Raw genomic sequence first — 20,373 nt, 5'->3', positions numbered from 1 at the left:
CTGTTCAGGCTCAAGCTTTTAACTCCTATTTGTGAAGGAGAATTTTAAGATTTTTCATGGGCCTACTTTTCAAAATATCCTTTTTTTTTTTTTTCCCTCCTGGAAGAATTGTCTTCATTCTTGGAAAAGACCAAGTAGAATACTTACATTTCAAAAGTCACAGAAAAAGAATATAAGTTGCACCAAGGAGGATTTTGTTCCCTAAATCCAGATCTTTTACAATATCTGCAAGCCTTAGATGAATTAGGGGAGTTTTGGGGATTGGTAAAAAATTTGAATTAGTCTAGGCCTGAATTTATGTTCTTGTACACTTGATTTATAAGACAAGTACAGTTTTTAATTTATCAAAGAATTGGGTTACAACCTTTAATAATATACAGACTGACCCACCCAGCCAACTACATTATCTTCGATTTGCTTCTTTGTATCCAAAAGATTCCTATGTTGCAGATTTAGAGTTGTGTGTCTTTGGAATATTTTAGTAAATGCTCCCATAGAGACTTGAGAATGTTTCTCTTTCTCTCTAGGTACATAGTTTCATTTTAGCTGAGGGGAGAAGGACTTTTCTTTTTTCCTCAGCTTCACTCAGACCCAAAGTATCAGCACTCACTAGGTGAACTGCTGTTGACAAAAAATACTGCCATCATGGCAGGGGGAAGAAAGGAACTTTTAAGTCTGTCAGGCTCTGAATATGGCCATCTTCTGACCATAGAGCTACTTGAAATCCTTTCAGATGTCTTGCCAGGTTTTAGCCATGACAAACAGTAAATATTCCTAGCATTACTGAACAACCCCATGGATGCAAGAGGGGTCCCCAGAGAGGACACAAAAGATAATCCCCACCCAAGATCCAGAGCCACCCCCAAAGATAACCAAAAGAATTGTCCTGGCTGGCATCAGTCAGATTCCTAGCCAACCATAATTTTAGAGCCTCTAACCTGATGGTTGCCTAGCCAAGTTCTCAGGACACAAAACCAGATAAACAAGAAGGCAGTAGTTGTCCCTCGGAGACAAAGGATCAACTACCAATGGGTACCCGAAAGCAGATTCACAAGACACAATTCAAAGATCTAATTCTTACACCTATCTTTTCCCTGTCAGTCTGAATTTGGAAGGGATGTGAAATTTTACCTTCCTCTCTCAACCAGACACCACAGACATTTGAGAGAGCTGACTTTGGTAAGACTTGTCACCCATTGCTAGCTTCTGCTAGTTTTCCAGATCCTGTCTGTAGGCTGTGAGCAAGTGGGGAATTCCAGCGGGTCTCATTCTAGTCACCAGAAACAAGAGAGGATGAAAAATAATAATTTTCCTTCTACCCATTATAAGTGCTTGGCTTTGCTTCTCTAGAGTACGTCATACATGGATAAGCTTATTTAGGTTAAAAGTTCTCCATGGTAGCCACTGTACTTCCAAATTATCTGTCTGTTCAGCCTTAAAGTTTTATTCACCTGAGGCCTCACACTGGACCCACTCCAACTCTGGACCCAATTCGATTTTAGGGTCAGAACCAATCTAACTCCAGTCAGTTTCTGGACCTAGTTCAGAAAAACAAAGGCTCAAAGTCTGACAGCTGCTAACACAAAGCTGCAGAGCGAGGATCCAATAGGGACTTACTGTGACCTCCAGAGGCTTCAAGGAAGCAGGGAGCTCAGTGGGTGCCTACACCTGGTTGCTTGTTGTTCCCAGGGATCATTGCTCTCCTTCCTTTTTCTCTTCTGACACCAGAACTGTTAAATATTTAATATGCCTCAGTTTATCTTTTAAGAGTTTATTTGAACAAAAATTGATTCAAATTGGGCATTATGCAATCTAGCAGAGAGCTCCAAGGAGCTGTACAAAATGAAGGCTTTTAGAGGCAGAAGGGAGCAGGAACAAGTCATACGAGCCAATGACTTGAGTTGCTTATTGCAGAGTTTCTTTCCTGTAGGGGATGGCAGGGTCAGGCAGATTACCCAACTCGTGTTGATCAGGCAATTCCTGAAGGACTCGTTTAAGAGTTCATTTCTGGGAAAGCCAGAACTAATTCAGTCTCAGTTTGGTGACGTGGGGCTTAGCATACAGGATTCCATTTGGGGCTATCGTCTTGTTTTTAAGAGTAATCTCTATGCCATTTTTCTGCCAGACAAGTTTATTAAAATCTTTAAAAACTGAAAGCAGTACTATAAAAATCTATACAATGGTAGTAACGGGCAAGTATTTATATAAATTAGCCTTCTAATTTTCAGTTCTCCAGACATGAAGTCACAAGCAACAGAAAGGAAGAGAAAAGCTTAAAGCTGAGCATATGTGCCAGGCTCTCCCTTCTTTCTCTACTTTATCTTACTTAACTAGGAATCCTAGGAGATAGGTCATTTGCATACTTGGCTAATAAGTGCTATAGCTGAGAGTTGAACTTAGGTTGGACTCCAAAGTCATGCTCTTTAAAAGCAAATGATGAATATATATTGTTTATCTGTTCTAGGAAAGATTGTGTTTAGTGTTAAAAATTAAAACAAAAAAAAAGGATGAAAACCACTTAGAATTTTGCTCCACAATTCTTAATGAGACATCATTATTATTGCCTCACTTACCCTCCTCTTTAAAAGAAAGGTCCAAAGAGAACTAAATATGGGGACAGGCCTAATCATAAGCTTCTTTTCCAAACTGGAAGCTTAAAATGATCAAATTTTCCCTTTGTGTTCCACAGCTGAAGAAAGCCCTTGATGAAGCCAACTTCCGATCAGTGGAGGTAACCCGGACCAACCGAGAGCTGCGGCAGAAACTGACAGAGCTAGAGAAGATCCTGAACAGTAGCAAGGAGAAAATAAAGAATCAAAAGGCCCAAATTAAGCTCCACTTGTCGACCAAGGCGAATAATACTCAGAATGTAGAGAGGATGAAGGTTGTATGAGAAATGCTAAGTCTCCCCTCACTTCTTTAGTATCTGATGAGGATCCAGGCAGGTGGCGGGGTCCGGTGAAGATGGTTCCAGAGTTCTCTGGGAATTAGAGCTACACCTGGGGTGTGGGCAGATTGCCGGGGAGCCTGGGGGGGTTACTATCTCTTTTTCCAGCAGAGATACTGCTGTGTAAATGTGTGGTTTCTCATTAGCTGCCATGTCACCTTCTGGTCCCCCCAACTGCCTCTTCCCCAGTGGTTGCATACAACTTTGCTCTTTTAGGGTAGTGGGCCAGACAGGAAGGAGGACCCAGGAGGAGCTGCTAACTGTGGGTCTCATATGGGATTCTTTCTGTCATCCTATAGGCAAAAAGAGCAAGCCAGTTTTTCCACTGATCATCTTTCTATGTTATTTCCACATTTACTTTCAGCAAATAGAAACAGAATTGAGGCAAATGGAGCTAATTAAGGATCAATATCAGAAAAAAAATTATGAACAGGTAGGTGATTTTCACAAACTGCATGTTTACCATTCACATAAAATCTCAGACTCAGGTTCACCACCTGCTTCCCTCTTTGTGCCCCACCAGTCACTGAGTATCCAGAAGTTCGTATCCGAAATGACTAACCTACAGAAGGAGATGCAGCTGTTGGCCAAGAGCCAATATGAGACGTCAGCACGGAATAAACAGCAAGAGCTGCGACTCGAGGCAGAGCGGAAAATAAGGCAGGAACTGGAGAGCCGGTGCCAGGTGAGAGGCTTCCTCAGACTCCTCTGAGATGAGCAGCAAGTGACATGTACTGAAACCCAGCATCAGAGCACCTAGATTTTCTAGATTCTAAAGAAGAAACATAAGCCTGCAAGAGGAAGAAGCCTATAGCTGAGAATATGGCACATGTCCTCAATTTTCGATTTATAAAGTACTCATTCTTAACAACTGAAGCTCACATATGCAAAATACTGGTTCCTAAGACTTTGGAACTGAATTTCCTAGTCTTTCAGGAACTTTATAGCCTTTGGTCCTTCCCTGAAGCTCAGCTATCCCTGCTGCTGTGATAGGACTTGCAGCTCTACCCAGCCTTCTGAAAAGCACAACATTCTGTCACTGAATACAGGGACTTCAAGGGATCATCAAGCTCTTGCCTTCTAGCAGACGGTGTCTCCTGTGAAAAAGTATTCCTTCAGTTCTGGAAAGAGATGTCAATCTCTTCCTCCTCAGGAGAATACATAAAATCAAAATCTGTGATCATATGCATTATGTATACTATGAGAGTAACAGTTTTTATCTTATATTTTGGTAGCACATGAAGTTGGAAAGTATAACCCCATCATACTTTCATAATTTGGTTGCCCATTTATTACAATATGGAAGCTTCCTGTTCCATATGGTATATTGGGAATTTGTAAAAATCTTTGTATCACATTTTCAGGAATTGGAAGAAACTATCAGACACCTAAAGAAATGTAAAGAGGCAACAGAGCATAAACTCAAAGAAGCCAGTGTGGAATCAGAACAGGTAAGCCATGGACATAAAGACTTAGACATTCAAGGTAAAATCCTTCATTAACATAGTTGTCAGGAGTGTAACAGGCAAGAACCAATAACTTAACTAAGCCTAATATCTACTATGAAGAATAATTTTTAGATTGAGATTCTGTGTCCTAATAAAAGAATGTTGAAATACTGACTAAACTAAGTCCAAGTCTCTACCCCTAAATATAAGAAGGAAGACCAGCATGTGTGTAAATTTTAATGCATTACTGCTTGACATCACTAATAAAAATGGAAGCTCTTTGTTCAGTCAATAACTAGAAATGTAAAGTAGGCCCTCTTTTTTTTTTTTAAGTTTTATTTTTCTGAAGTAATCTCTCCACCCAACATGGGGCTCAAACTCACAACCCTGAGATTAAGAGCTGCTTGCTCTTCTGACTGAGGCAGCCAGGCACACCTCATAGGCCCTTTTAATTTGGGAATTTGCTTTCTCTAATCTTAAATTGGCCTTTTTGAAGGTATTTAAAATCATACATTTTTTAGAGCTGGAAAGGATCTTTGAAATCATTGTCTGACACAACCACTCGTCATTTTCCAGATAAGAAAAGAGATTCTTAAGCTATCATAGTGATGATGTCATTGGTTGGTCATGATTTGTCCTTTTTATAGCCATTAAATGACAGGACAATAGGACTATCAGAATGGTATATTAAAAGGAATATGGACTCTGACACGCATGAGTTTGAACACCAGCTGTGACACTTTCTGTGCCCTTGAGGATGTTACATTTACATTAACTCATCAGTTACTACATCCCAAAAAGTCGGGAGAGTAAGACTTACTAAGCCGTTATGCTGTTAGATGACCCAGAGTACGTCTCAATAAGTAGTACCTCCCTTCTCATTCACCGTACAAGAGGAGACATGATGCACAGGGCCATTTCAAGCATCTTTCCCTCCACCCCTGGTAAAGAATGCCTGAGAAAGGTGGGGTTGGGTTTGGGGGAGGGGGTGTGAGAGTATCACTGGCATTAGGATATACAGACAGCCCTGGAAAGTGCATGAGCTTTGTAGCTTTCTAAAGGTTAAATGCCAAGGGGAGCTTTATTTTCTTACCTCACTATTTTGTACCCACACAAGGACCTGGCTAACCTGGGACAAATACTTAGTCGCACATACTGACTGTGGGCCTACCCTATGGTGGGCGCTGGGCTGGGTGATGGGACGCTGGATGAACCAAGCCCGAGGACGCCCCTGCTTTCATGGAACTTGCCTTTTCCCAGGCAAGAGAAATACCTGACTTCAGAATCAAAAAACGAAAATGCTGTCCATGAAACAAATAATCGCATGGGGAAAACAGTCATTTTACTTTTTATTCTAGAGGATATGTTTTGGAGCTGTTTTGAAGCAACCTTTATATAACCTAAAAGCATGTCAGCTTTACCTTAAAATACTGAAGTATCCCAAATACATACAAAAGTGCCAGGCACATATAGGCACTCTGTAAATATTTGTCAAATGATTCCAGGTCATCTTCAAAGGCAGACTACTAGAAGGACTGTTTAAGTCTAACAAAGGTAATTTAGAAGTTTGTGCTTAGGAGCTAAAGTATACAATATTTTGAGGATAAAGGAAATAAAGAGAATGCAATTTACACTAAGCTAATCCAGTCTTTTACTAATTCAATTACTTTCGTAAAGCCCAAAAGAAAGATCTAGTGTAGGGACTTTGGAGAACTATTTAGTCTTAGAGAACAGAACTCAAAAATTCAAACTATGGTTTGAACTACCATATTTGTTAGCAGTGCCATCTTGTCCTTTTCATTCTTATTTTCCTCCTGGGTCCTCTCACTTCCATTCACATCCAGGAAATATTAATAAATGCATGAAAGCAGCAGGCTTGCATGCATTCAGCTCTGCATTCAGAAATCACACCCATCTGTAGGAGTTGTGTTATGCAAATATGTTGCAAGGACCTTGCACTCAGAATTTGGGTCTTTTAACATCTGGGTCAAAAAGTCTCTGCAACTCATACACAAAACACTTATAACTTTCTTTGTTGTGATTTTTACTGATAACACTTATATGTCCAGATAACAGCTAACCTGGAAGAAGCTCATCGCTGGTTTAAGTGCAGGTTTGATGGCCTCCAACTTGAGCTGACCAAAAACCGGTTGCAGAGGCTTCCCCGAGAAGATAGGTGGCTGGAAGAGGTAGGGTATTTAGACATGGCTGTCTTCAGCAATTTTGGATTTGTTCCTTCTCATTTTCTCATTGCAGAAGTTCTTTCTTCATCCAGCTCCTCTCCCCACTAATCTTTAGATTTCTTTAAACTGCAAGGAAAACAAACAGTTTCTTCCTTAAAAGTTGCCCATCTCCCAAACTGTCTAGATTAGAACCACTCACCTTGATGAATAGATTATATTCATAAAGACAAAATAGGTCCTCAGCTCTGCAGGTAGTTTTGAACAGTGTTAGGTCTGTTTTCTCTCTAACAGGACCAAGGTAACTGGCACAATGTTGCATCCAGCCAGTCTGCTCTACATCGATGGGAGAATAAACAGAATCTTAAACTTGTGCCCAAGAAGGGTCATTCTGAACTAGAGAGAAAGTGATGTCCTTGACAGAGGCGCTTCTTCCTTTAGAGCTACACTGCCATGATTTCCTGAGCCTGGTGACCAGGGCTGGCCTTGTCCACAGTCATCAGAACATGAAGTCTTTGATGTGGGCTGAAGATTTTGGACTTGAGTTTATCGTTTTATGAGCTTGGTGATATCAGTACAGAACCACCCCATCTTTTTTGTCCTTTTCCCCATTTTCCACCCAATAAATTTATATTAATTTGTTGTATGATAGGTGATGCTGTTGCATGGTATTTGGCTATTTTTCTAAGTACATTTTATCAAAAAGCACTTAGTAAGGTACTAGATGATATGGCAACCAAATGATAGACTAGGGCATTTCATTGAAACAAAATATCCTAACATCCAGTAGATAATCCCTGGAACTGGAATCACCTGGAAAATGGTAAAACTCTTCCACAGTCATACAAATGTATACCTTTTATGCTAGGTAAATTACCTAGTAAGATGATATCTCTATTTTGTATTTTATTGTTTGTTTTAAGTAAGTTCTACCCCCAGTGTGGGGCTTGAACTCACCACCCTGAGGTCAAGAGTCACACACTCTACCGACTGAGCCAGCTAGGCACCCCCATATCTATTCTTATATAAGAGATTGTATTTACAGCTTCCTTGGACATTTACAAAGCAAATTATTCTGTAGAGCAGTCTACTCTGCTCCAGGAAACTATGCCTGACCAATGTAGCTTTTCCTTACTATAGTAAGCAATAAATTCAGATTTTTAATTTCAGATACTGAGTGGTAGATTATATATTAAGTCTGGATTACCATAATAACTAGCTTAATTGATGCTCAAGCCATGGCAGCTACTGATACTATCAGGACCTAAATCAAGTGAGCAATTGTGAAACTGGAGAGAATATAAAAAATAAGACTCTCAGAGGTTGAAGAGCCCACCACTCTTTATCTTATATAAAAAGACAAAGCTGAGTTTAATGCTCACTGGTAAAGAAGAGCTGTGTTGGTCAGGCAGAGTCCTCCCTGAGCTGAGCAGACTGCTGATCTTCTATAGGGTGTTGGGGAAGCAAGGAGGTCAAGGATTTCAAGACTTTCAGAGGCTTATGAGGCCTCTGTAGAAGTGTAGTTAATGGGGGTGAGCCAGTTAATTGGCTTTCAGGGGCAAGTTTATTGGAGTGTGTCCATTCCTGTTGTCGGGCTTTCAGAGGTAAGGCCTCACTGATTGGCAGACTGGTAAAAGCTGCCTCAAGTTGTCTAACGCCCACAGGCTCTATCCCTTTGGACTCCTCATAAGATCTAAGATAAAGTCAATTGAGGGTACCAGGGAGTCAATCTTGAAATAGTTTAACCAAGAGCCCCACAAAAGAGTTGACCTTAGTCCTGAATTCTTTGTAGGAAAAAAGATCCCAGTTACTGCATGGGAGAGATGATCAACCTTAATGGATTGTAAACCTACCATTTCTGAGTGTTGTTATGACATTGACTGTTACTGGCCAAGAATATGTTTATCTTCATCCAGAACAAAGACATTTTTCTTCACTTGTGTATGGTCTTCAAAGAGTATCACTATTAAAGTCAGTATAACGTACCTTTTTATCATTTTTTAGGTTGGGTATACTAAAACATTAGCTTGAGAGAAGTGAATTATAGAGTTAGGTCGGTGATCATTTCTAGTAAAGCTTATAGTTAGAACCGCCTGTTTAGAATGATGAATTTGCTCAAGTGTTTCTATAGTACCTTTGCAAGTGTCTATTGTATCGTATACTAGCTTCCACTGTGGGCCTCTACTTTCATCAGAAACAACCAAAAAACAAAATGTCAAACAGTGGTTTTTAAGACACCAGACATCATGCAACAAAAGTGGTCCCTGAGAGAGAGGACACAGATGAGGTAAACCCTACTATTACCCCAGCTTACAGCCTTCAGAGTGTTCATGCTGCATTGCAAGGAGGGGAAATCAACGTGAACTCCCCGAATTAAGGAACCAGAGCCCAGGGAGACATGACTGCCGGAGTCCAGGACCAAGTCCCAGAGAGGACAGAGCTGCACGGAGGGAGAACTTCAGAGAGGTCCCGAAGTTCCTCTGAGTATTCAGCTGAATACATGCATGGGAGGGAACAACCCAAGGCTGGAGAAAGAATCATCCAAAAGGGCCCGAGTTAACAGCACCCACCGCACACAGTACCAGTTCCCACCAGCCAGAATCAGAAACCTCATGCTTTCCAGGACACTGGGGGGAGTATACTAAAGAGTATCGGTCTCAGATGTAGAGACGAGTTAGCCCTATAGGAAACACTGCTCTGCTCCTCCCTAACGAATCTTAAAAGCAAGACCCCAGATGACCCATTTCCAAGTGACTGCATTCCAAAACAGAGCTCAAGAATATTTAGAGGAATACAAAAATATATGGCACCAAAAATATATATATATATATATGGCACCCATCAAGGTAAAAAAAAAAAAAATCACAATTTGTGGTATTCAATCCAAAATTATCAGACATACAAAGAAGCAGGATAATTTGACCCAGAACTAACATAGACGTCAGGAGTAACAAAGACACTAAAACAGTTACTGTAGCTATTTGTTCAAAGAATATTACAACAATGGATGGTAATAGAAGATTGAAAATAATTCATAATTATTAACTAGTAGAAAAATAATGGGTGGTTTGCTTTAGCAGTGGAGACTTACCACATGTGGTAACAGGCTTAAAGGGGATTCTGATACAAGATCTGAAGACGCTTTGACTAATTTTTTTTTTTTTTTAAAGATTTATTTATTTGACAGACGCAGCGGGAGAGGGAACACAAGCAGGGGGAGTGGGAGGGGGAGAAGCAGGCTTCCCGCAGAGCAGGGAGCCCGACGTGGGGCTCGATCCCAGGACCCTGGGATCATGACCTGAGCCGAAGGCAGACGCTTAACAACTGAGCCACCCAGGCGCCCCTTGACTAATTTTTTTTGACAACTGTAGTTCTGAAGCAAGGAGACTAAGCTGTGGCTACTGAATTAAGGGATAGGCAATGGTAGTATGCTGTTTTAACACCTACCCACCTTTTCATGTTAGTACAAAAAGATTTATGAAAATCTAGGAAGAATCCATCTGGATTCTGACCAGTGATCCCAAAGTATCAGATACGGGTTGAGACTTAGGAAAGGACTCAAAATTGCTGTAAGTTCTCATTTTTTAGAGTGGTTTTAGTAAACCAAAGCATATAATGTTCATTTCCTCTCAAACTTCTATAATTACTACACATTTTCAAATTCATCTTTTATTACCATCTTTTTTTTTTTTCTTAAAGATTTATTTATTTGACAGAGAGAGAGCACAAGCAGGGGGAGCGGGAGAGAGAGAAGCAGGCTTCCTGCGGAGCAGGGCTTGATCCCAGGACCCCGGGATCATGACCCGAGCCGAAGGCAGACACTTAAGCAACTGAGCCACCCAGGCGCCCCTATTACCATCTTTTGTCGTAAAGTCACCTTTATATTAAGACGAAACCACTCTCTCACACACTAAGTCATTTTGCTTTTCTTTTTAGACAACTTTTTTGTTGGGGGGAGGGGCAGAGGGGGAGAGAAAATCTTAAGCCAGGCTCCACACCCAGTGCAGGGCCCTACATGGGGCTCGATCTCCCAACCCTGAGATCATGACTTGAGCTGAAATTAAGAGTCAGATGCTTACCTGACTGAGCCACAGGCGCCTGCTTTTTAGGCTTTAACATTTTGGCCTGAAGGAGCAGATGTTCCAGAGTAGTAGGATTAGTTGTAGCTAACACTTGCATCAAGTGCTGTTCTATTCCACTCGGGAGTTTAGAGGAAAGACAAGGAATTGTGGGCTCATCTCCCCCAGAGTGGCATCATTAGATTTCAGAGGGTTGTCCTTCAGTTTCTATTAGCCCAATGACATTTTTGCTTAGAATTTCTCCCAATCTCTTTATTGACAGAATTCCAATTCTTAACAGATCTTTTGGCCTCATTTTTATCTCAGGGTCAGTTGTTTTATATAGACAGCCAGAGCTTGTTTACTCTAAGACTCTTCCAAAAACTTCTAGCTACAGATTACTGGTTTTCCAAAATAGTTTCACATTTCAATGTTTTTTCTTATTAAATTCCCTAGTTTAGATTTGAGTCCATTAACAAAAAGGACATAAGGCTCTTCCTTCAGCTATTGGGTCTACCTCAGGATACCATTTGAAAGAAGAGGGGCGCCTGGGTGGCTCAGTCATTAAGCATCTGCCTTTGGCTCGGGTCATGATCCTGGGGTCCTGGGATCGGGCCCTGCATCGGGCTCCCTGCTTCTCCCTCTCCCTCTGCCTGCCTCTCTGCCTACTTGTGCTCTCTCTCTGTCAAATAAATAAATAAAATCTTTAGAAAAGAAAAAAAAAGCAAAATATCTAAGAAATTTGACTATTGGATGGTATTTGGCATCTCCTCAAGAACATTTACTCTGGGCTCTTATCTCTGATCAATCGCATTTCAGTGAGCAAGATGACTTTAGGTTCCACTGTTCTACATCATCTGATGTTCTCCACTTTGGACTTCTTTGGGCAATAGGGACTCTAAATCATTTGCTAATACAAGCCATTTTATAAGTGGTCAGAAACAATGTACAATATATAGAAGACTAGAATAGACTGGAACATTTTCTGCTTACCAACCCCAGCAGAGATTTCATATAGCTCCAATAAATCCAGGATTGAGTCTCATTGGATGGGCTGATGACATGTCCACCCTCAATCAATCACTGTAACTTCAAAGATAAATTATATACTAATTGGCTAGGTCTAGAGGTGAGATGTATCCAACTGGAACTGAGAATAGTTCCCCAAAGGAAATCTCAGTGACGTTCCTAGAAGGGGAAATGGAGGTAAGTCAGATCAAAACCACAGATGTCTATCACAACCATCAAAAGACTGTAAGCAGAGAAAATAAACCAACGTGGTCACTACTGAACTTCATTAACACAGCCCCAGAGCTCTGAGTAGGTGCTAGGTTCCTTTCGTATTGACACTCAGTTTCCTCCAGAGCATTTCTAGGAGACAGCCAGAGGCTGTCAAGTTCTTCCTGGGCTTTTAAAACTGATTCTTTAATAACCTAGAGAGTTTGAGGCAGCTGCTTAGCTACCTACCTCCTCCTATTTCCTTCACAAGCAATAGGAAACAAAGGAAAAGTGAATTCTACATAAAACCACACTTAGTATAACTTGCAGACAATGTCAAATCATTAAAAGTAAGTAAAAGAAAAATCAGCAAATCCCAGTGTGTGCTCACTCACACTTTGGCCCCGCCTCACTACAAGGTTTAGAGCAGACAAAGGCAGATCAAGGTGGAAAAAGGAAGCTAGTGAAGGGATCTAAGGTGGATCTGGCACTGCCGCCACAAGGACTAAATGCCCCCAGAACATAGGAGCACTGAAAAAAGTGTCCAGACAGATCAGAGTATGAACTACATACAGCAAAGGAACTTCCAGGTACACAGGATTTAAAGGTGTGATTTAAAGTGGCATTCTGTAATGCATGTCTGCTGGAGGAGGAGAGAAAGGCAAAAGGGAGAAGCCCCCACTGGAAATTGGACTGTTAAGGGAAAAGGAAAATGAAGTTTTAGGGTCGGTTAAAAAAAAAAAAAAAGAAACAAAAAATTGAAGGACTCTCAACCCCACAACACAAAAACGCCCTAACCAAAACACAAGAAACACCCTGAAAAGCACCTGGACTTTGCTATATGGCCAAATGAGGGCTCAATAAATTAGAAATATTGCAAAACAACCCAATACCATACACATGAACAAGAGGAAAGTTAAGTCCTTAAGAGTCCTGCAGAAAGTCAGGAATGAAATTCCTTCCATATCAACGGAGGAAAATTGCCCCCAATAAAAACCCTCATGAAGGAGAAGAAACTCCAAAATGAACAATCAAAACAAACTGTATTTCAGATGAATTTTTCAGGACAGGTGAACCACTGTGAAACAAATTTTAAAAACTAAGGACAGAAATGGACAAAAATCAGAGTTAAAATAAAAAGACTTGTTTGCACTTAGGACAATGGAAAAGATAAAACTATCTCAGAAATGAGGAATAAGTTACAAGATGCCCAAGTGAGAACTGATTCAGATCAAAGTAAGAGTCACTGAAGAAAGGCAGGAAAACAAGGAAATGAAAATGGCATTAAGAAGTAAAAAAGGTCAGGGGTGCTTCACTGGCTCAGTCAGTGGAGTGTGTAACTCTTGATCTTGCGGTTGTGAGTTTGAGCCCCATTTTGGGTGTCAAGAATACTTAAAAATAATAATAAAATCTAAAAAAATAAAGTTCAGAGAAAAAGTAATGGAATGGAAGATGGGCAAAGAAGGAATAATATTTGTGTTATCGGGGTGCCTGAAGAAAAAACAGATCAGAAGTAATATTTAAAACTATAGCCCAGGGGCGCCTGGGTGGCTCAGTCAGGTAAGTGTCCAACTCTTGATTTTAGCTCAGGTCATGACCTCAGGGTTGTGAGATCCAGCCCCATGTCAGGCTCTGTGCTGGGTGTGGAGCCTGTTTAAGATTCTCTCCCTTTCCCTTTGCCCCTCCCCCACCTCTAAAATAAAAATAAAAATAAAATTACGGCCCAAGAACATAGAAAATAGAAAAAAATATATCTGAATCTACATATTGAAAGAACTCACCAGGAAACTGGAAAAAAAAAAAAAATCAACTTCATGACATACTCTAATAAAACTACTAGATTTCAAAGACAAAATATTGTCAAAGTCTACAGGTAAAAAGGTCAAATAATTTACAAAGGCAAAAGAAACTGGCATCACGTTTATAAACCAATGCACTAAGCAAGGCAACAATGGAGCAATGTGGTCAGCAGAATTCTACAATAGGGCCCAAGATTTCCCATCTTCTGGAAGACATGCCTACATCATCTCTTAGATGGTGAAAATGATGGGTTTCATGCTCATGATTAGATTACATGTCACAGTTGACTTGAAGGACAGAGTATCCCATAGATGGACCTAATTGCAGAAATCCTTTAAAAGCCATTTTCTCCAATGGTAAGTCCAAGATTTGAAGCACAAGAAGATTTCGTGTTCCCCTGCTGGGTTGAAGATGGAGAAGGCTGCAAAGCAAGGAATGTAGGTGCATCTAGAAGCTGAGAGCAACCCCTGTCTAAAAACCAACAAGGAAATGGAGACCTCAGTCCTAAAACTGCCAGGAACTGAATTCTGCTAACAACCAGAATAAGCTTCAAAGTAGATTCTTATCCCAGCCCTTCAGAAAGGAGCACAGTTCTGCCAACCCCTTGATTTCAGCCTGGGAAACCCTGAGATTTTAGGCCCACTCTAGATTCCTGACCCACAGAAACTGTGAGATAATAAGTTTGTATTTTTTTAATTTTCTTATTTTTTATTTTTTAAAGTAAGCTCTATACCCAACATGGGGCTTTAACTCACAAACCCAAGATTAAGAGTTGCACGCTCCGGGCGCCTGGGTGGCTCAGATGGTTAAGCGTCTGCCTTCGGCTCAGGTCATGATCCCAGCGTCCTGGGATCGAGTCCCACATCGGGCTCCCAGCTCAGCGGGGACCCTGCTTCTCCCTCTGACCCTCTCCCCTCTCATGCTGTTTCTCTCTCGTTTGCTCTCTAAAAAATAAATAAATAAATAAATAAATAAATAAATCTAAAAAAAAAAAGAGTTGCACGCTCCACCAACTGAGCCAGCCAGAAAGCCCAGGTTTGCATTGAAGTTTGTATTATTTTAAACCCCCAAGTGTGTGGTAGCAGCAATAAAAAGTTAATACAGTGATAAGTAACCTGATTAAGAGTTCAAAGCAGTGATCATAAAGATACTCACCAAAACTGGGAGAAGAATGAACAGTGAAAACTTAAAAAAGAGAAAATGTAAGAAAATACCAAAGAGAAGTCACAGGGCAAAAGAATACAATAACTGTACTAACATATACAGTAAAAGTGTTCAATAGCAGACTACATGGGCAGAAAAAAAAGGATTAGTGAACTCTAAGACAGGGCAGTACAACTCACCCCATCAGAGCAACAAAAAAAAAAAAAAAAGAAAAAAAGTAAAGATAGCTTTAAGGGACTTAGGGACATCAAACACACTAACACTCACATTATAGAAGTTCCAGAAGGAGAAGAGAGAAAGAGAAAATGGCAGGAAGCTTATTTGGAGAAATAATGGCTGAAAACTTCCTAACCTGAGGAAGAAAACAGACATTCAGATCCAGAAGACCAGAGAGTTCCAAATAAGATGAACCCAAAGAGACCCACCTTGGGACACATTACAATTAAAATGTCAAAAGTTAAAGGAGAGAATCTTAAAAGCAAGAGAAAAACAACTTGTTACAAGGGAATCCCCACAAAACTATCGGAGTTTTTAGAAGAAATTTTGCAGGCCAGAAGGGAGTGCCACAATATATTCAAAGTGCTAAAAACGAAAAAAATTTCTAACCAAGAATACTCTACCTGGCAAAGTTAATCAGAATTGAAGGAAAGAAAAAGTTTCACAGACAAGCAAAACTAAAGGAATTCACCACTAAATTAGCCTTATAAGAAATGTCAGACCACTTTAAGTTGAAAAAAAGGTGCTAATTAGTAACAAGAAAACATATGAAAGTGTATTCACACTGGTAAAGTTAAAGGTGGGGGTGCTTGGGTGGCTCAGTCGGTTAAGCTCCACCTCTTGACCTCAGCTCAGGTCTCAGGGTCATGAGTTCAAGTCACACATTGGGCTCTACACTAATCATGGAGCCTACTTAAAAAAAGTTACTATATCTATCTATCTACACACACACACACACACACAGAGTAAAGGTAGTAATCACTTATAAAGCTAATATGAAAATTAAAAGAAAGTAGTAAAAATAAACTAAACTTACAATAATTAGTTGAGTGATACAAAGGATAAAAACATATAAAATATATCAAAACCATAAAATGCAGTGGGGGGTGGATAAAAATGTAGAGATTTAGAATGAGTTCAAACTTAAGTTATCAACTTAAAATAGGCTGTCATAAGTATATATGTAAGCCTCATAGTAACCACAAAACAAAAACATCAGGTAGATAATGAGAAAAAGGAATCTAAGTATACCACTAAAGAAAGTCATCAAACCACAAAGGAAGAAAGCAAGAGAAGAAAAAGGAACAGGGAGGAACTACACAACAGCCAAAAACAAAAATGGAAATAAAAACGTACCTATCAATAATTACTTTAAATGTAAATGGACTAAATTCTCCAGTAAAAAAAAGAGCAGCTGAATTAAACAAACAAACAAGACCCATCTATATGCTGCCTACAAGATACGTCAGCTGTAAGAACACACAAAGTGAGGGGATAGAAAAAGTCCATGTACGTGGAAGCCAAAAGAAAGTTGGGGTAACTATACTTGTATTGGACAAAATAGACTTTAAAACAAAGACTGTAATAAGAGACAAAAACATTATAAAATAAGGGGTCAAGCTCCCCCCACAAAAAAGATATGGAAATATTTATGTACCTCATATAGGAGCACTAAATATATAAAGCAAATATTAAGAGCCAGGGGCATCTGGGTGGCTCAGTTGGTTAAGCATCTGCCTTTGGCTCAGGTCATAATCCCAGGGTCCTGGGATTGAGCCCAGTGTCAGGCTTGCTGCTCAGCACTGGGAGCCTGCTTCCCGCTTCTTCTGCCACTTCCCCTGCTTGTGCTCTCTCTGTCAAATAAATAAAATCTTTTTAAAAAATAATGAGACCAAAAGTAATGGACAACAATACAATAATAGTAGGGGACTTTAATATCCCACTTACATCAATAATGGATATCAGAAAATCAGTCAGTAAATACTGGCCTCAAATGACACATTAGATGAAATGAACTTGATATTTACAGAATATTCCATCCAAAAACAACAGAATACACATTTTTCTAAAGCGCACATGCAACTTTCTCCAGAATAGACCACAAAACAGGTCTTAATTTATTTAAGAGCATTAATACCATATCAAGCAGCTTTTCCACCAAATAGTATGACACTAGAAGTCATTACAAGAAGGAAACTGGAAAATTCACAAATATGTGGAGGTTAGTCAACATGCTATAGAATAACCAATGAGTCAACATAGAAATCAATAGAAATAAAATACCTCGAGAAAAATGAAAATGAAAATATAACACACCAAAATTTATGGGATGCAGCAAAAGCAGTTCTAAAAAGGAAGTTCACAACAAATGCTCACCTCATGAAACAAAATCTCAAAAGAACATTATAACTCAAAGAGCTTTTTCTAGCTCATTTGCATTGACATGGATAGAACTGGAGGGGATTATGCTAAGTGAAATAAGTCAAGCAGAGAAAGACAATTATCATATAGTTTCACTTATATGTGGAACATAAGGAATAGCACAGAGGACCATAGGGGAGGGAGGGAAAACTGAATGGGAAGAAATCAGTGAGGGAGACAAACCATGAGAGACTCTGGATTCTGGGAACCAAACTGAGGGTTACAGAAGGGAGGGGGTTGGGGGATGGGGTAACCAGGTGATGGGTATTAAGGAGGGCATGTGTGGTGATGAGCCCTGGGTGTTATACACAACTAATGAACTGTTGAACACTACATCAAAAACTAATGATGTACTACATGTTGGTTAATTGAACATAATAAAAAATATTTTAATTAAGTAATTAATTAATTTTTAAAAAGAGCGAGAAAAAGGAGAACAAACCAAACCCAAAGTTCATAGAAGGAAGAAAATATAACAAAGATCAGAGCAAAAATAAATGAAACAGATTTTAAAAGGACCAATGTAAAAGATCAATGAAAGAGCTGGTTCTTTGAAAAGATAAAGACTTAAAAAAATAATTTCAGAAATGAAAGAGGAGCTGATACCACAAATACACAGGATCCTAAGAAACTGCTATGAACAATTATATGCCAACAAATTAGACAACCTAGAAGAAATGAATAAATTCCAACATATAACCTACCAAGCCTAAATCATAAAGAAACAAAAATCTGAGTAGACCAATGCTAGTAAGGAGATTGAATCAGCAACTGAATACCTTTCAACAAACAAAAGTCCAGGATCAGATGGCATCACTGGTGAATTCTACCAAACATTCAAAAAATACTAATCCTTCTTAAACTCTTCCAAAAAAACAGAAGAGGAAGGAACTCTTCCAAACTCATTTTGCAGGGCCAGCATTACTCTGATACCAAAACCAGACAAGGATGCCACCAGAAAATTACAAGCCAGTATTCCTGCTGAACAAAGATGCAAAAATCCTCAACAAAATATTAGCAAACTGAATTCAACAATACATTAAAAAGATCACACGCCATGATCAAGTGGGATTCATTCCAGGGATGCCAGGATGGTTCAATATCTGCAAATAAGTCAGTGTGATACACCACATTAAGAAATTAAGGATAAAAATCTTATAATCATCTCAATACATGCAGGAAAAAAAATTTGAGAAAATTCAACTTTCAATTATGATTTTAAAAACTCTCAACAAAAAGGATATAGAGGGAATGCATCTCAACATAATAAAGGCCACATATGACAAGCCCACAACTAACATACTCAACAGTGAAAAGCTGAAAGCTTTTCCTTAATTTAAGATCAGGAACAAGACAAGGATATTTATTCTTGCCACTTTTAATCAACATATTATTAGAAGTTCTAGCCAGAGCAACTAGGCAAGGAATAAAAGGCATCCAAATTGAAAAGGAAGGGGTAAAACTCACTATTTGCAGATGACACGTTATTATATATAGAAACTCTAAAGATTCCACTAGAAATCTGTTAGAACTAATGAACAAATTCAGTAAAGTTGGATAAAAAAATTAATTTATAAATATCAAGAAGAGAAATTAAGAAAATGATCCCATTTACAAGTGCATTAAAAAGAATAAAATACTTAGGAATAAACTTAACCAAGGAGGTGAAAGACCTGTATACTAAAAACCCTAAGATGCAGTTGAAAGAAATGGAAGGGGCACAAATAAATGGAAAGATATTCCATGTTCATGGATTAGAAGAATTAATACTGTTAAAATGTATACTACACAAAGCAATCTATGGGCCCAGTGCAATCCCTCTCAAAATATTCCAATGTCATTTTTCACAGAAATAGACATACAATCCTAAAATTTGCATGGAACCACAAAAGACCTCAAATAGCCAAAACAATCTTGAGAAAGAAGAACAAAGACACCATAAAATAAAGTGAAAAAACAAGCGACAAACAGGCATCATGCTCCCGATTGCAAACTAGATTACAAAGCTAGAGTAATTAAAACAGTATGGTGTTGCCATAAAAACAGACATATAGATCAATGGAACAGAATACAAAATCCAGAAATAAACCCATGCACCTATAAAGTTAATTATTTTACAACAGAGGTGACAAGAATGTACAATGGGGAAAACACAGTCTCTTCAATAACTAGTGCGGGGAAAATTAAACTGCCACATGCAAAAGAATGAAACTGGACTTTACAAACACACAAAAATTGACTTAATAGGATTTAAAGATGGGAATGTAAGACCTGAAACCATAAAACTTCTAGAAGAAAACATAGGGGGTAAGCTCCTTGACATCAGTCTCTTGGTGATGATTTTTTTTAATCTGACACCAAAAGCAAAGGCAACAAAAGCACAAATAAACAAGTGGGACTACATCAAACTAAAAGCTTCTGTACAGGGGCACCTCGGTGGCTCAGTCGGTTAAGCGTCAGATTCTTGATTTCAGCTCTGGTCATGATCTCAGGGTTCTGGGATTGAGCCCTGTGTCAGGCTCCGTGCTCAGCAGAGAGTCTGTTTAAGATTCTATCTCTCCTCTCCCTCTGCCCCTCCCCTCCCCGCTGCTTGCACACGCTCTCAAAAAGAAAAAAAAGAAAAAGAAAAAAAGCTTCTGTACAGCAAAAGAAACCAACAGAATGAAAAGGTGACCTACAGAATTTGCAAATCATATATCTGAGAAGGGGTTAATATGCAAAATATAAAAAGAACTGAGAACTCAACAGTAAAAAACAAAAAAATCCCATTAAAAATGGGCAGAAGCTCTTCATAGACATTTTTCCAAAGAAGACAGGTAGGTGGCCAACAGGTAAATGAAAAAATGCTCAACATCCCACTAATCATCAGGGAAATGCAAATCAAAACCGCCGTGGGCTATCACACCTGTCAGATGACTGAAATCAAAAAGAAATGAGTGTTGGGCGCCTGGGTGGCTCAGTTGGTTAAGCGACTGCCTTCGGCTCAGGTCATGATCCTGGAGTCCCAGGATCGAGTCCCGCATCGGGCTCCCTGCTCGGCAGGGAGTCTGCTTCTCCCTCTGACCCTCCTCCCTCTCATGCTCTCTGTCTCTCATTCTCTCTGTCTCAAATAAATAAATAAAATCTTAAAAAAAAAAAAA

General features: G+C 39.4%; 1 protein-coding gene and 1 non-coding gene across 9 annotated transcripts in view; one reads left to right on the top strand and one right to left on the bottom strand.

Moving 5' to 3' along the window:
• Positions 1-7,224, top strand: part of CCDC150 (coiled-coil domain containing 150) — a 74,451-nt gene extending 67,227 nt beyond the window's left edge. For all 8 annotated transcript variants that reach the window (XM_081813934.1, XM_081813936.1, XM_081813932.1 and 5 more), the window contains 6 exons: positions 2,690-2,884; positions 3,312-3,380; positions 3,471-3,632; positions 4,312-4,398; positions 6,465-6,584; positions 6,870-7,224. In XM_081813934.1, the coding sequence (XP_081670060.1) occupies positions 2,690-2,884; positions 3,312-3,380; positions 3,471-3,632; positions 4,312-4,398; positions 6,465-6,584; positions 6,870-6,986 (750 nt within the window). In that variant the 3' untranslated portion in view covers positions 6,987-7,224. The remainder of the gene's footprint in view (positions 1-2,689; positions 2,885-3,311; positions 3,381-3,470; positions 3,633-4,311; positions 4,399-6,464; positions 6,585-6,869) is intronic.
• LOC115944081 (small nucleolar RNA SNORD56) lies at positions 582-652 on the bottom strand. The gene has a single exon (XR_004078661.1). It is a non-coding gene; the product is annotated as a small nucleolar RNA SNORD56 (small nucleolar RNA).
• Positions 7,225-20,373: the final 13,149 nt, after the last annotated feature.

The sequence above is a fragment of the Leptonychotes weddellii genome, chromosome 3 (assembly GCF_054177405.1).
Source record: "Leptonychotes weddellii isolate Sample4059 chromosome 3, ASM5417740v2, whole genome shotgun sequence".
In the NCBI taxonomy this organism is placed as follows: domain Eukaryota; kingdom Metazoa; phylum Chordata; class Mammalia; order Carnivora; family Phocidae; genus Leptonychotes; species Leptonychotes weddellii.
Note: the sequence above shows the minus strand (reverse complement) of the source record. Positions and strands in the feature narration are given on the sequence as shown.